The sequence below is a fragment of the Oncorhynchus mykiss genome, chromosome 21, assembly GCF_013265735.2.
Source record: "Oncorhynchus mykiss isolate Arlee chromosome 21, USDA_OmykA_1.1, whole genome shotgun sequence".
In the NCBI taxonomy this organism is placed as follows: domain Eukaryota; kingdom Metazoa; phylum Chordata; class Actinopteri; order Salmoniformes; family Salmonidae; genus Oncorhynchus; species Oncorhynchus mykiss.
Window position 1 is genome coordinate 40,947,827 of NC_048585.1, and position 12,883 is coordinate 40,960,709.

Here is a 12,883-nt window from a genome sequence, read left to right on the forward strand (position 1 = left end):
CCAGAGGGTAGTGAGGTCTGCACAACGCATCACCGGGGGCAAACTACCTGCCCTCCAGGACACCTACACCACCCGATGTCACAGGAAGGCCATAACGATCATCAAGGACAACAACCACCCGAGCCACTGCCTGTTCACCCCGTTATCATCCAGAAGGCGAGGTCAGTACAGGTGCATCAAAGCTGGGACCGAGAGACTGAAAAACAGCTTCTATCTCAAGGCCATCAGACTGTTAAACAGCCACCACTAACACTGAGTGGCTGCTGCCAACACACTGACACTGACTCAACTCCAGCCACTTTAATAATGGGAATTCATGGGAAATGATGTAAATATATCACTAGCCACTTTAAACAATGCTACCTTATATAATGTTACTTACCCTACATTATTCATCTCATATGCATACGTATATACTGTACTCTATATCATCGACTGTATCCTTATGTAATACATGTATCACTAGCCACTTTAAACTATGCCACTTTGTTTACATACTCATCTCATTTGTACATACTGTACTCGATACCATCTACTGTATCTTGCCTATGCTGCTCTGTACCATCACTCATTCATATATCCTTATGTACATATTCTTTATCCCCTTACACTGTGTACAAGACAGTAGTTTTGGAATTGTTAGTTAGATTACTTGTTATTACTGCGTTGTCGGAACTAAAAGCACAAGCATTTCGCTACACTCGCATTAACATCTGCTAACCATGTGTATGTGACAAATAACATTTGATTTGATTTGATTTGATTTGACAAGATCAGAGCTTGTGGTTGGACATCAAAATGTGCAGTTTGTTTCATATTGCACCCACCAAGCACATTGATAGATAGATTGGCAAAAAAGTGCTCTTCACTGACGAGTCGTGGTTTTGTCTCACCATGGGGTGATGGTCGGATTCGCGTGTATCATCGAAGGAATGACCGTTATACTGAGGCCTGTACTCTGGAGCGGGATCGATTTGGAGGTGGAGGGTCCGTCATGGTCTGGGGAGGTGTGTCACAGCATCCTCGGACTGAGCTTGTCATTGCAGGCAATCTCAACGCTGTGCTTTACAGGTACGACATCCTCCTCCGTCATGTGGTAACCCTTCCTGCGGACTCATCCTGACATGACCCTCCAGCATGACAATGCCACCAGCCATATTGCTCGTTCTGTGTATGATTTCCTGCAAGACAGCTATGTCAGTGTTCTCAAATCAAATCAAATTTTATTTGTCACATACACATGGTTAGCAGATGTTAATGCGAGTGTAGCGAAATGCTTGTGCTTCTAGTTCCGACAACGCAGTAATAACCAACGAGTAATCTAACTAGCAATTCCAAAACTACTACCTTATACACACAAGTGTAAAGGGATAAAGAATATGTACATAAAGATATATGAATGAGTGATGGTACAGAACGGCATAGGCAAGATGCAGTAGATGGTATCGAGTACAGCATATACATATGAGATGATTATGTAAACAAAGTGCCATAGTTTAAAGTGGCTAGTGATACATGTATTACATAAAGATGCAGTAGATGATATAGAGTACAGTATATTTGTAGACATATGAGATGAATAATGTAGGGTATGTAAACATATTAAGTAGCATTGTTTAAAGTGGCTAGTGATATATTTTACATCAATCCCCATTATTAAAGTGGCTGGAGTTGAGTCAGTGTGTTGGCAGCAGCCACTCAATGTTAGTGGTGGCTGTTTAACAGTCTGATGGCCTTGAGATAGAAGCTGTTTTTCAGTCTCTCGGTCCCAGCTTTGATGCACCTGTACTGACCTCGCCTTCTGGATGATAGCGGGGTGAACAGGCAGTGGCTCGGGTGGTTGTTGTCCTTGATGATCTTCATGGCCTTCCTGTGACATCGGGTGGTGTAGGTGTCCTGGAGGGCAGGTAGTTTGCCCCCGGTGAGGCATTGTGCAGACCTCACTACCCTCTGGAGAGCCTTACGGTTGTGGGCGGAGCAGTTGCCGTACCAGGCGGTGATACAGCCCGCCAGGATGCTCTCGATTGTGCATCTGTAGAAGTTTGTGAGTGCTTTTGGTGACAAGCCAAATTTCTTCAGCCTCCTGAGGTTGAAGAGGCGCTGCTGCGCCTTCTTCACGATGCTATCTGTGTGGGTGGACCAATTCAGTTTGTCTGTGATGTGTACGCCGAGGAACTTAAAACTTACTACCCTCTCCACTACTGTTCCATCGATGTGGATAGGGGGGTGTTCCCTCTGCTGTTTCCTGAAGTCCACAATCATCTCCTTAGTTTTGTTGACATTGAGTGTGAGGTTATTTTCCTGACACCACACTCCGAGGGCCCTCACCTCCTCCCTGTAGGCCGTCTCGTCGTTGTTGGTAATCGAGCCTACCACTGTTGTGTCGTCCGCAAACTTGATGATTGAATTGGAGGCGTGCGTGGCCACGCAGTCGTGGGTGAACAGAGAGTACAGGAGAGGGCTCAGAACGCACCCTTGTGGGGCCCCAGTGTTGAGGATCAGCGGGGTGGAGATGTTGTTACCTACCCTCACCACCTGGGGGTGGCCCGTCAGGAAGTCCAGTACCCAGTTGCACAGGGCGGGGTCGAGACCCAGGGTCTCGAGCTTGATTACGAGTTTGGAGAGTACTATGGTGTTAAATGCTGAGCTGTAGTCGATGAACAGCATTCTCACATAGGTATTCCTCTTGTCCAGATGGGTTAGGGCAGTGTGCAGTGTGGTTGAGATTGCATCGTCTGTGGACCTATTTGGGCGGTAAGCAAATTGGAGTGGGTCTAGGGTGTCAGGTAGGGTAGAGGTGATATGGTCCTTGACTAGTCTCTCAAAGCACTTCATGATGACGTAAGTGAGTGCTACGGGGCGGTAGTCGTTTAGCTCAGTTACCTTAGCTTTCTTGGGAACAGGAACAATGGTGGCCCTCTTGAAGCATGTGTTCTGCCATGGTCAGCAAAGAACCCGGATCTCAATCCCATTGAGCACGTCTGGGACCTGTTGGATCGGCGGGAGAGGGCTAGGGCCATTCCCCCCAGAAATGTCCGGGAACTTGCAGGTGCCTTGGTGGAAGAGTTAGGTAACATCTCAGAGCAAAAACTGGCACATCTGGTGCAGTCCATGAGGAGAAGATGCACTGCAGTACTTAATGCAGCTGGTGGCCACACCAGATACTGACTGTTACTTTTGATTTTGACCCCCCCCCCCCCCCCCTCCTTTGTTCAGGGACACATTATTCAATTTCTGTTAGTCACATGTCTGTGGAACTTGTTCTGTTTATGTCTCAGTTGTTGAATCTTGTTATGTTCATACAAATATCTACATATGTTAAGTTTGCTGAAAATAAACACAGTTGACTGTGAGAGGAGTTTATCTTTGTAGTGACTCTGTGTTGTCACTTCATTGGAAAACCTCCTTGATCTTTGTGGTTTAACCTTTGTTTGAAAAATCCACCGCTCGACAAAGGGGCTTTACAGATAATTGTATGTGTGAGGTACAGAGATGAGGTGGTCATCCAAAAATCATGTAAAACACTTATTTCACACAGAGTGAGTCCATGCAACTTATTATTTGACTTGTTAAGCACATTTATACTCTTGAAACTATTTAGGTTTGCCATCACAAAGGGGTTGAATAATTATTGACTCAAGATATTTCAGGTTTTCATTTTTTATTAATTTGTAAAACAAATGCAAAAAACATTGACATTATGGGGTATTGTGTGTAGGCCAGTGACACAAAATATATACATTTAATCCATTTTAAATGCATGCTGTAACAACAAAGTGTGTGAAAAATCAAGGGGTGTGAATACTTTCTAAAGGCACTGTGCGCATCTGTCATTTAATTTTTTTAAATGTATTACCTTTTATGGCAGATGGCCCAGTACAGTGTGTATGGCATTGTGTGGGTGAGCAGTTTGCTGCACAATTTTAATTGTGAAGTGAGCGCTCCGTGGTGGTGGGGTTATGGTACGGGCAGGCATAAGCTACAGACAACTTACACAACTGCATTTCATCGATGGCAATTTGAATGCACAGAGATACCGTGACGAGATCCTGAGGCCCAATACAATGCCATTCATCCACCGCCATACCTCATGTTTCAGCATAATAATGTACAGCCCCATGTCGCAAGGATCTGTACACAATGCTTGGAAGCTAATAATGTCACAGTTCTTCCATGGCCTGCATACTTACCACACGTAACCCATTTAGCATGTTTGGGATGCTCTGGATCGACGTGTATGACAGCGTGTTCCAGTTCCCACCAACATCCAGAAACTTTGCACAGCCGTTGAAGAGGAGTGGGACGACATTCCACAGGTCAAAATCAACAGCCTGATCAACTCTATGCGTGAGGCAAATGGTGGTCATATCAGATACTGACTGGTTTTCTGATCCATTCCCCTACCTTTTTTGAAGGTATCTTTGACAAGATGTATATCTGTATTCCCAGTCATGTGAATCGATTAGGGCCTCAATCATTTATTTCAATTGACTGATTTCCTTATATGAACTGTAACTGCAAATTGTTGCATGTCGGATTTATATTTTTGCTCAGTATATGTTATGAATTTGAAAAATGTACAATATGATCTGAATTTGCAAATTGATATGTTATGAATTCTAGGTTAAAGGGTTAAGGTTAGGGTTAGAGGAAGGTTTAGCTAAAAGGGTTAAGGTTAGGTTTTGAGTTAGTCATCATGCTAAGTAGTTGCAAAGTGGTAAGTAGTTGAAAAGTTGCTAATTAACTAAAATGACAAAGTTGTCCATGATGAGATTCAAACTCGCGTCCTTTGGGTTGTCGGGCGACAAACCCTCAACCTTCTGGCCCATAGCCCTGCGTGGCATCGACTATGCCACAAAACCATGCTAAAGTGTTTATGTCAATATCCATGTTTATAAACGCAGGGTTGCTACAGTTATTGTTATTTGTGGTGGTACAGTAATCTTTTTTTTGTGTATATTATGAGGGTTAAAGGGTCAAACAAAATGTGTACAGTACAAGCAGAGGGTCATGTAAAAATCTTTTTTATATTTTTTGGGGGAGGGGGGGATTTTTGTCCACAACTCTCGTGCACTCCTAAACGGGAACACACACATTTAACATGAACATATCAGGATATAGTACTGTGAGTAATTCCATTTAGATTGCTTCCGGAGAAGAGTGAGGGAAGGCACAATGTTATCCTGTCTTGGAGTTTCACAGTGGATCATGCTACTACTTCTCCAGCAACGAACAAAGTCGATACGCTTGCATCCGTGACGGAGGACATCTGCATCCATGACTCGACTTGAGAATAAAGGACTCGGACCTCAAACACTAGGGACTTGGGACTCGACTCAGGCTCGTGGTTAAGTGACTTGACTACATCACCGAGGAGAAGGGTTGCAGACACTCCCCTGGATTGGACTGACAGAAGCGATGTAAGACGGACAGTGGGTCTGGATTGACAATACAAATCTTAATGACAGCATCAAGTAAGGACATGTTTAAGGCTAATTTACAGTACACACACACATACACACGCTTAAAAGCATGTATACATTGTACACTCAAAAGCATTTATTCAAATACACAATAACAAACACATTCTCACCAGGGTTGGGCTCAATTCTGAACTTTGGAATTGACTGCCATTCAACTCATGAGTTGAAATTCTAATTGAATTGGCCACACCCCACATGATGTATAATTTGAGTTTGAGTGGCAGGGAGTAGAATTGAATTAAGTGCAATTCAAAGAAATTCCATTCAGTCATAGAACATTAGTTTCATTGAATCTGTCATACCTGTATAGTACCTATGTAGTTCTACCACATAGCCAGCTAGATGTAACAGATCCTACAGAAATTGATTGAAACTTTTCTATTGATATTTGTAAATGCGCTTTCTCATCGATCATTGACATTGGACATTTCAGTCATTTACCAGCGATTCACATTTAGTGAATTTTAGCCAATTAGATAAGGTACTTATTACAAAAATGATAACCAAGAAAATATGATATACAGTTGATTGGTTGTCCGTGTCTTTTTATTGCTATTGTTTGGTTGAGCCTGTCATCTCAACCTTCTTTTCAGTTTGTTGAAGATGGGATCAAACACGGGATTCCCATTTGTTTTTTAATTCAGCTGTTTTGTATACATGTATTTTTAATAAAGCATGTACAGGTGGAATGATTAATTAAGCAAAATAAGTAAATGTTTTTTTTTTATATTCAATTTCCCCTCATTCTTCCTCTTTCACAATTTCCCGTGTTTTGCTTTTCGCTATCTGAGTCTACGGGTCAAGTCTTAGTCAATGTAATAGCAGGGTAACTGTGAGAGGGACGGAGGGGTAGTTTATCTCCTATTGAGCAGCTCTGTCTGGTTTGTTGAGATTATTCCTGTATTTGTCCACTGGGCAACACTGTGCTGCTGCTGGTTTCTGTACAGTGCTGTAGATCGATGTAGGGCTCTGCGGCCCTGGTCTGTCTTCTTTTGTAGCGCCCACTTTGTCCCCTAGGTGAGACTCTTCTGCAGCTGGTTGCTGCACAGTGCTGTAGATTGCCGCTGACTGTGACTCTGGCATCTCTTCTGGTGACGGGAGCTCCACTCCTGCAGCTCCTGGTTTCCCTACAGTGACGTAGATGGTTGTTACGTCAGAAGCCCCTGTGTTTTGTGGTCCCGGTCTCTCCCCTTGTGGAGCGCTCACTGGGTTGACCTGTTAGGATGTGAGATATTATACTATATCAACATTCAAATGATCATTCTTTAAAACATTTTGAGAAACATTTGTTCTTTAACTACTGAAAGTAGTGACATGACTACGTGGCGATAGAGCTGGGGGGGAAGAAAAAACACTTTTTTGAGATACAAGGTTTTTCCGGGACACTGACAATAGATATATGATGGACAGAGATGGTACCTGCAGTGGCAGCTCGTTTTTACGGGCCCTTCTTCTGGTTGATTTGATGCGTCGTATTCCAACAAACACAATAATGAGTAGCAATCCAGTAACACTGCCCACAATGATGCCAACTGGGTATTCTGAAGCTTTCCCACCCTTGACAATGCCTGTGATGTCGCACACACACACACACACATTGTTATTCACATTTTCGCTGGAAAATTGTAACATAATTATGTTAACAGAAATTATATTTTGAAACTTTGAAACTGATCTTTTTTTAACAATGATAGAGGCACAGAAGGTGGAAGCTAGTAAATTGGACTTACACATGTCCTTCATGGGTTGTGAGTTGGTCTCTGCACTGACGTGATTTTTGCCTGTGCACTGGATAGTGCTGTTGTCATTGGAGATGGTGATATTGACTACGGTGAGTGACTGTTGTGACAGTGTGCACTGACGCCCGTTACAGACAGACAGTGCCCAGACGTCTTTAACAGAACAGTTCACTGTGATGTTACATTGTCCCCTACTTGAGTTGGAGTAGAGAGACACCACCTTCATGACTGGTATGGAAACAGCTTCTACAAGAACCAGTGGAGTTGGAAAAAAGGTTATATCCATGACAAGAAGAGTCAGAGGAGTGTGAGGAATCTCCTATAGTTTAATCCTATAGTAAAACAAAATAATGATTGTGCATAAACCAGTTATAACCAGTGTGTGGGTAAAATCGCTGGGGAAGCAAAGCCAGAAACAAGCCATCTTACAACTTATGTGTTATATAGGCCTAAGCCTGAAACATTAAGAAGACACAGTGGCAGAATAAATTCAACCACACCTTTGTTTCATCCCAAAACCAAAAGCATATTGCATGTAAGAAACGGTTACATGACCTACAGCATGGTCAAGCAAATGAATGTTTCCAACATTTTGGGACCACAAAACAACTATTGATTTGGAAGCACATAGAGTTAACGCAAGTCGCAAAGAAAACAGCAGCTGCCTCCACTATAGCAGTACCATTTCAACTTCAACATTTCAACATCCTCAACATCATCAAATCACCTATGCTTAGTCTAATACAGTGGCAACTAAAAGACACCAAAAATAATTTAGTCCAATCAACAGTAAGCTAAATATGATGTGGCTGTCCATGGTTCTCATTTCTCTGTGTGTGTGTGTGTGTGTGTGTGCGCAAGCGCCGGTCTGTTTCGTGCAGTAGAAAAAACATTTTGACTCACCCTATTTTGATGTGGCTGTCCATGGTTCTCATTTTTGTGTGTGCGTGTGCGCGCGTGCGCAAGCGCGTGTTCGTTTTCGTGCAAGTAGAAAAAAACATTATGACTCACCCTACTTGTAAAGAAATGTCAATGCCATCCTCTCTTTCGTGTTGACAAAACGGTTTATCACTCTGTCATACAGTAAGTAGTACACACTTTCATGTTTTGTTGTCCTAGGCTACCTGGCTGAAATGCTTGCTTGGTAGCCTAACTTTCTTTCATGGGCAACATTAGCTAGTTAACATTTAGCCTTCTACATCTAGCTACATATTGAACTTCCATCCTCTCAGGCCTGGGGCACAATATATGAATTTGTGGTTGGATCAGAATCGCCATTGTAATCTTTGGCCAGTACGGAGAATTAAGTAAAACCACAAAACCATCTCCATTCATGGCTTAATTAGGAAAGGGACCATTTTAGCTAGCTATAGCTAGCTAACTAGCCACTGGATGGCATCAACACACAATGATTGGAGTGAAGCCAAATCCAAACGGGCTTCCCTTGACACTTTGTTTTGGTGCACCAGGACCATTCACAGTTGAGCTCTCTACGTTTAGCTCAACGCTGATTGGCTATTATTTATTTTTTTATCAAGGGAAGCCAAATGCTCTCTGGCTTCCCTTGCATTCAATGCTACGGGTGGCAAAAATGTCATACTCTTTTGGACCAGAAAGCATCAGATAAAAGGCCTACACATACAGCGACAGAGGGGAGCTGTTTCACTCTCTAGGATGCTTTCTCCGGTGAGACACATTAAGCCTATTGCATATTGAAGGAAAATTATGAAACACTGAGAGACAAAAAAAATAGTTTTTTTTTTTTGTTAGGTTTTTGTGTACATTTTTGGGGGGAGCCTAGCTTCCCTTGGCATCCATGAATACACAACACTGGTTATAACGTAGAAAGCAATGACCGTAGTTGTAGGAAAATGTGGGAAAACATTTGCAGGAATGTTTATATTGTGTGCAGGGGCATAGGCTTGACTCTGACATTGGGGGAGGGGACATTTTTCTACGGTGATCCGGTGGTATGGCCCTGGATTATATTTTTTTGAAACCTGTTTTAAATGCTCACTTCTACTAACTTTTGAGAAAATGATACAGACAAATATTAACTTACACATGTGAATAATGTACAAGGCTAAGTGGGGCATAGCAGAGGGGCACCTACTCTGGTCAATCAGTCTTAGGGGCATGGCTATTCATACTTACTGAATACCAGAGTGATTGTTAATGTGGATATACACTGCATGAACAAAAGTATGTGGACACCTGCTCTTTGAATATCTCATTCCAAAATCATGGTTATTAATATGGAGTTGGTCCCCCCTTTGCTACTATAACAGCCTCCACTCTTCTGGGAAGGCTTTACACTAGATGTTGGAATATTACTGCGGGGACTTGCTTCTATTCAGCCACAAGAACATTAGTGAGGTCGGGCACGGATGTTAGGTGATTAGGCCTGGCTTGCAGTCTGCTTTCCAATTTATCCCAAAGGTGTTCGATGGGGTTGAGGTCAGGGCAGTCAAGTTCTTCCATACCGATCTTGACAAACCATTTCTGTATAGACCTTGCTTTGTGCACAAGGGCATTGTCATGCTGAAACAGGAAAGGGCCTTCCCCAAACTGTTGCCACAAAGTTGGAATTACAGAATCATCTAGAATGTAATTGTATGCAGTAGTTTTAAGATTTCCTTTCACTGGAACTAAGGGGCCAAGCCCGTACCATGAAAAACAGCCCCAGACCATTATTCATCTTCCACCAAACATTACAGTTGGCACTTTGCATTCGGGCAAATAGAATTCTGGCACCCGCCAAACCCAGATCCAACCAATGGCGGCGAGCTTACACCACTCCAGCTGACGCTTGTTATTGCGCACGGTGATCTTAGACTTGGGTGTGGCTGCTCTGCCATGGAAACCCATTTCATGATGCTCCTGACAAACAGTTATTGTGCTGATGTTGCTTCCAGAGGCAGTTTGGAACTTATTAGTGAGTGTTGCAACTGAGGACAGACGACTTTTACGCGCTACGCACTTCAGCACTCAGCAGTTCCGTTCCGTGAGCTTGCGCGACCTACCACTTCAAGGCTGAGACTTGCTCCTAGACATTTCCATTTCACAATACAGCACTTACAGTTGACTGAGGCAGCTTTAGCATGGCAGAAATGTGATGAACTGACTTGTTAGAAAGGTGGCATCCTATAACGATTCCATGTTGAAAGTCACTGAGATCTTCAGTAAGGCCATTCTACTGCCAATGTTTGTCTATAGAGATTGCATGGCTGTGTGCTGGATCTGTCAGCAACAGGTGTGGCTGAAAGAGCCAAATCCACTATTTTGAAGGGGTGTCTGCATACTTTTGTATGTATAGTGTATTCAATTAAACAGCCATTTGGTACTCAGAATGATTCATTTCCCAGTATTTTTCTCGCTTTCCCTAAGTCAGGAATTGTACTTCTGCTTCTACATAGGGTATGGTTTGAAATGTACTGTAATATTCTCAACTTATAATAGTTATTATACTGTAATAACAACCAGCAACATACACAGTTGAAAATGTAAGTAGGTATAAAAGGTCAAACCGAAATAAATAAATCTCCACTCTACAGAAGTATAAAAAATGTATTATCATCATGGCTGCCTTTCTCCTGCATGAAATTAACACATGCAATACACTCTCTAGACCAGGGGTCCTTTTCTAAAATGAGGGCTGCTTTAAAAAAATCAAACATGTCACAAACTACTCGTTTTTTTCTAGCTTTCAAACAGGCACATTCATCTCTTCTCCTCTCCCCTGCAACTCTTCCCTGCGTCTTTAGTCTACAAGAGAAAGTGGGTGCACTATGTGTTCTGTCTATTTACGTGGTCAAATAATGGTTCATAAATAACTCTAAGGGGGCCCTATAAAATATGTGATTTTCTCCCTAAATTATGTTATACATTTTCCCAAATGATGTTCTGTTTCATTTTTCCTGGTTTTATATGTTTTTGTTTTTCTCTCTTAAAATTACAATTGTTCTTAAAGAAACAACAGAATTTGAGGTTCTAAGTCCATGTCAATGGATAAAGCACTTTTTTTTTTTAGGTCTGGAAGAAAACTAACATTTAGATGAATTGCGCATCTGGCCCTTTAATTGCTCAGCTAGTGAGTGAGTAATGTGCCTTCTAATTTGCTGTTCCCCTGATGGTTCTGTACTACTGCTGCTAATTTCATGGCAATGTTTGTAAATAACAAATATCAGATACAAATGATAACTACTCATGATACACTTCTGCCAGGTAAGCCTACTTTACAATTAACATATAATTGAGAAGGTTTAGGGGGACATATTTCAGCCTACCCACAAAACAGTTATCACATCAACTGGCTACACACGGAGTGATAGACAAACGCGCGCACCACACAGACAAACAGGGGCAATATTGCTGGAAATTAATTGTCAGATATTGTGTTAGGTTTGGCTTTTTAAGCCGATAATGGCTAACTAGGGGTGTGATGATGTTAAAGTTGCGATTGTACGATTTGTTTTTGACGGCTAGCGGTTGAACACTTGAAAATTGCATGTCCTTTCAGAATTATTTGGTGAGCTACTCATAGGTGATATGCGAGCTACTAGTAGCTCCTAATCGACCTGTTGGAGACCACTTCCCTAGAACAAGGATGAGCAACTTTGATGGTGGTAGGGGACACAAAAACATCTGAACTCATCATGAAGGACCAACGTGGTTTTCTCGGGTCTGCTTACTAACATCCATACCCACACACCCAGTCAGAGCCGGCAATAGCCTTTTTGTGGGCCCTCAGTTAAATTTTGAATTATACTCACCCTGTATTGTTACTTTGTACTCAATAATAGTTTCTAAATTCCATTTTCCAACAGTCGGATAGTAAATTCCACTGTCCGTTTCCTTCAGATTCTTAATGCACAGAGAGTGGTTCACCGGGTTATATTGCACCTTCTCCTTGTATTGAGGGGAGATCTCTTTATTATCAACTATTACATCACTTTTGAATTTCCATTTAAGTTCTTTATGCTCCCCAGGGGATTCAGCAACGGCCAGACACACCAAACCTCCCTTCAGCCCATACTTGTCTATTGACGGAACTTCAGCCCAGGTCCCTAAAGAAAAAGGAAAAGGTTCACCGGGTGCAACGTTTTTTCAGCAGGGGATAAAACGCGAATAGCATACCAGGCTAACTATTTACCTTCATATTTTTTTCTAACTCCTAACTGTTATTTGACATTTTTCTTTTGTCCTAAAAGCTTAATTCCCTTTGGAAAATACATGTGCACCATTTATTAAATCTATTTCTATAAGTCACCTCAACCTTAACTATCTTGAAAAAAATAATTTGGTATGGGTTACCTGTGAGAATGAGTAGAAACCATAAAATGTTCATTGTAGAAGTGTAAGTGAGGAAGTCTGGCATCGTTCTCTGATCTCTGTCAAGGTTGAGTTACTCAAAACTAACTAAGTAGGTGATGGCAGTTCCCTGCCCTAAATACGATTCTCACAACTTCCCGCCCCCTCAGTTTAAGCTCTAGTGTTAAGTGCTCATTTGTAAAACTTATTTTAGGGGGTAGATCAGCTTGAACATTGTAGATAGATTATGGCTTCCATCAATGTAATTGTCTGCATCATTTCCAGTCCCCCATATATATTTTTGTAAATAAACTGTAATGTGCCCTGCAAAAGTATTCATCCCCCTTGGTA

General features: G+C 42.1%; 1 protein-coding gene across 2 annotated transcripts; it reads right to left on the reverse strand.

Moving 5' to 3' along the window:
- Window positions 1-5,008: 5,008 nt before the first annotated feature.
- si:ch1073-220m6.1 (signaling lymphocytic activation molecule) lies at window positions 5,009-12,661 on the reverse strand. 2 transcript variants are annotated; one of them, XM_021577794.2, is made up of 5 exons: window positions 12,536-12,661; window positions 11,995-12,288; window positions 7,214-7,468; window positions 6,903-7,051; window positions 5,009-6,698 (listed from the first exon to the last, which is right to left on the reverse strand). In XM_021577794.2, exons 1-5 carry the CDS (start codon window positions 12,597-12,599, stop codon window positions 6,345-6,347), a joined length of 1,116 nt encoding a protein of 371 aa, XP_021433469.2. In that variant the 5' UTR covers window positions 12,600-12,661; the 3' UTR covers window positions 5,009-6,344. The 2 variants fall into 2 exon arrangements, with proteins under 2 accessions (XP_021433469.2, XP_021433470.2); XM_021577795.2 differs by lacking the exon at window positions 11,995-12,288 and having other exon boundaries at window positions 12,536-12,650.
- Window positions 12,662-12,883: the final 222 nt, after the last annotated feature.

Coding starts and splice junctions, on each gene's coding strand:
- si:ch1073-220m6.1 (XM_021577794.2), bottom strand. CDS start 12,599: ATGCCAGACTTCCTCACTTACACTTCTACAATGAACATTTTATGGTTT. Junction 7,469..11,994: donor GTACAAAGTAACAATACAGG/GTGAGTATAATT, acceptor TGGTTCTTGTAG/AAGCTGTTTCCATACCAGTC. Junction 7,052..7,213: donor ACAACCCATGAAGGACATGT/GTAAGTCCAATT, acceptor GCGACATCACAG/GCATTGTCAAGGGTGGGAAA.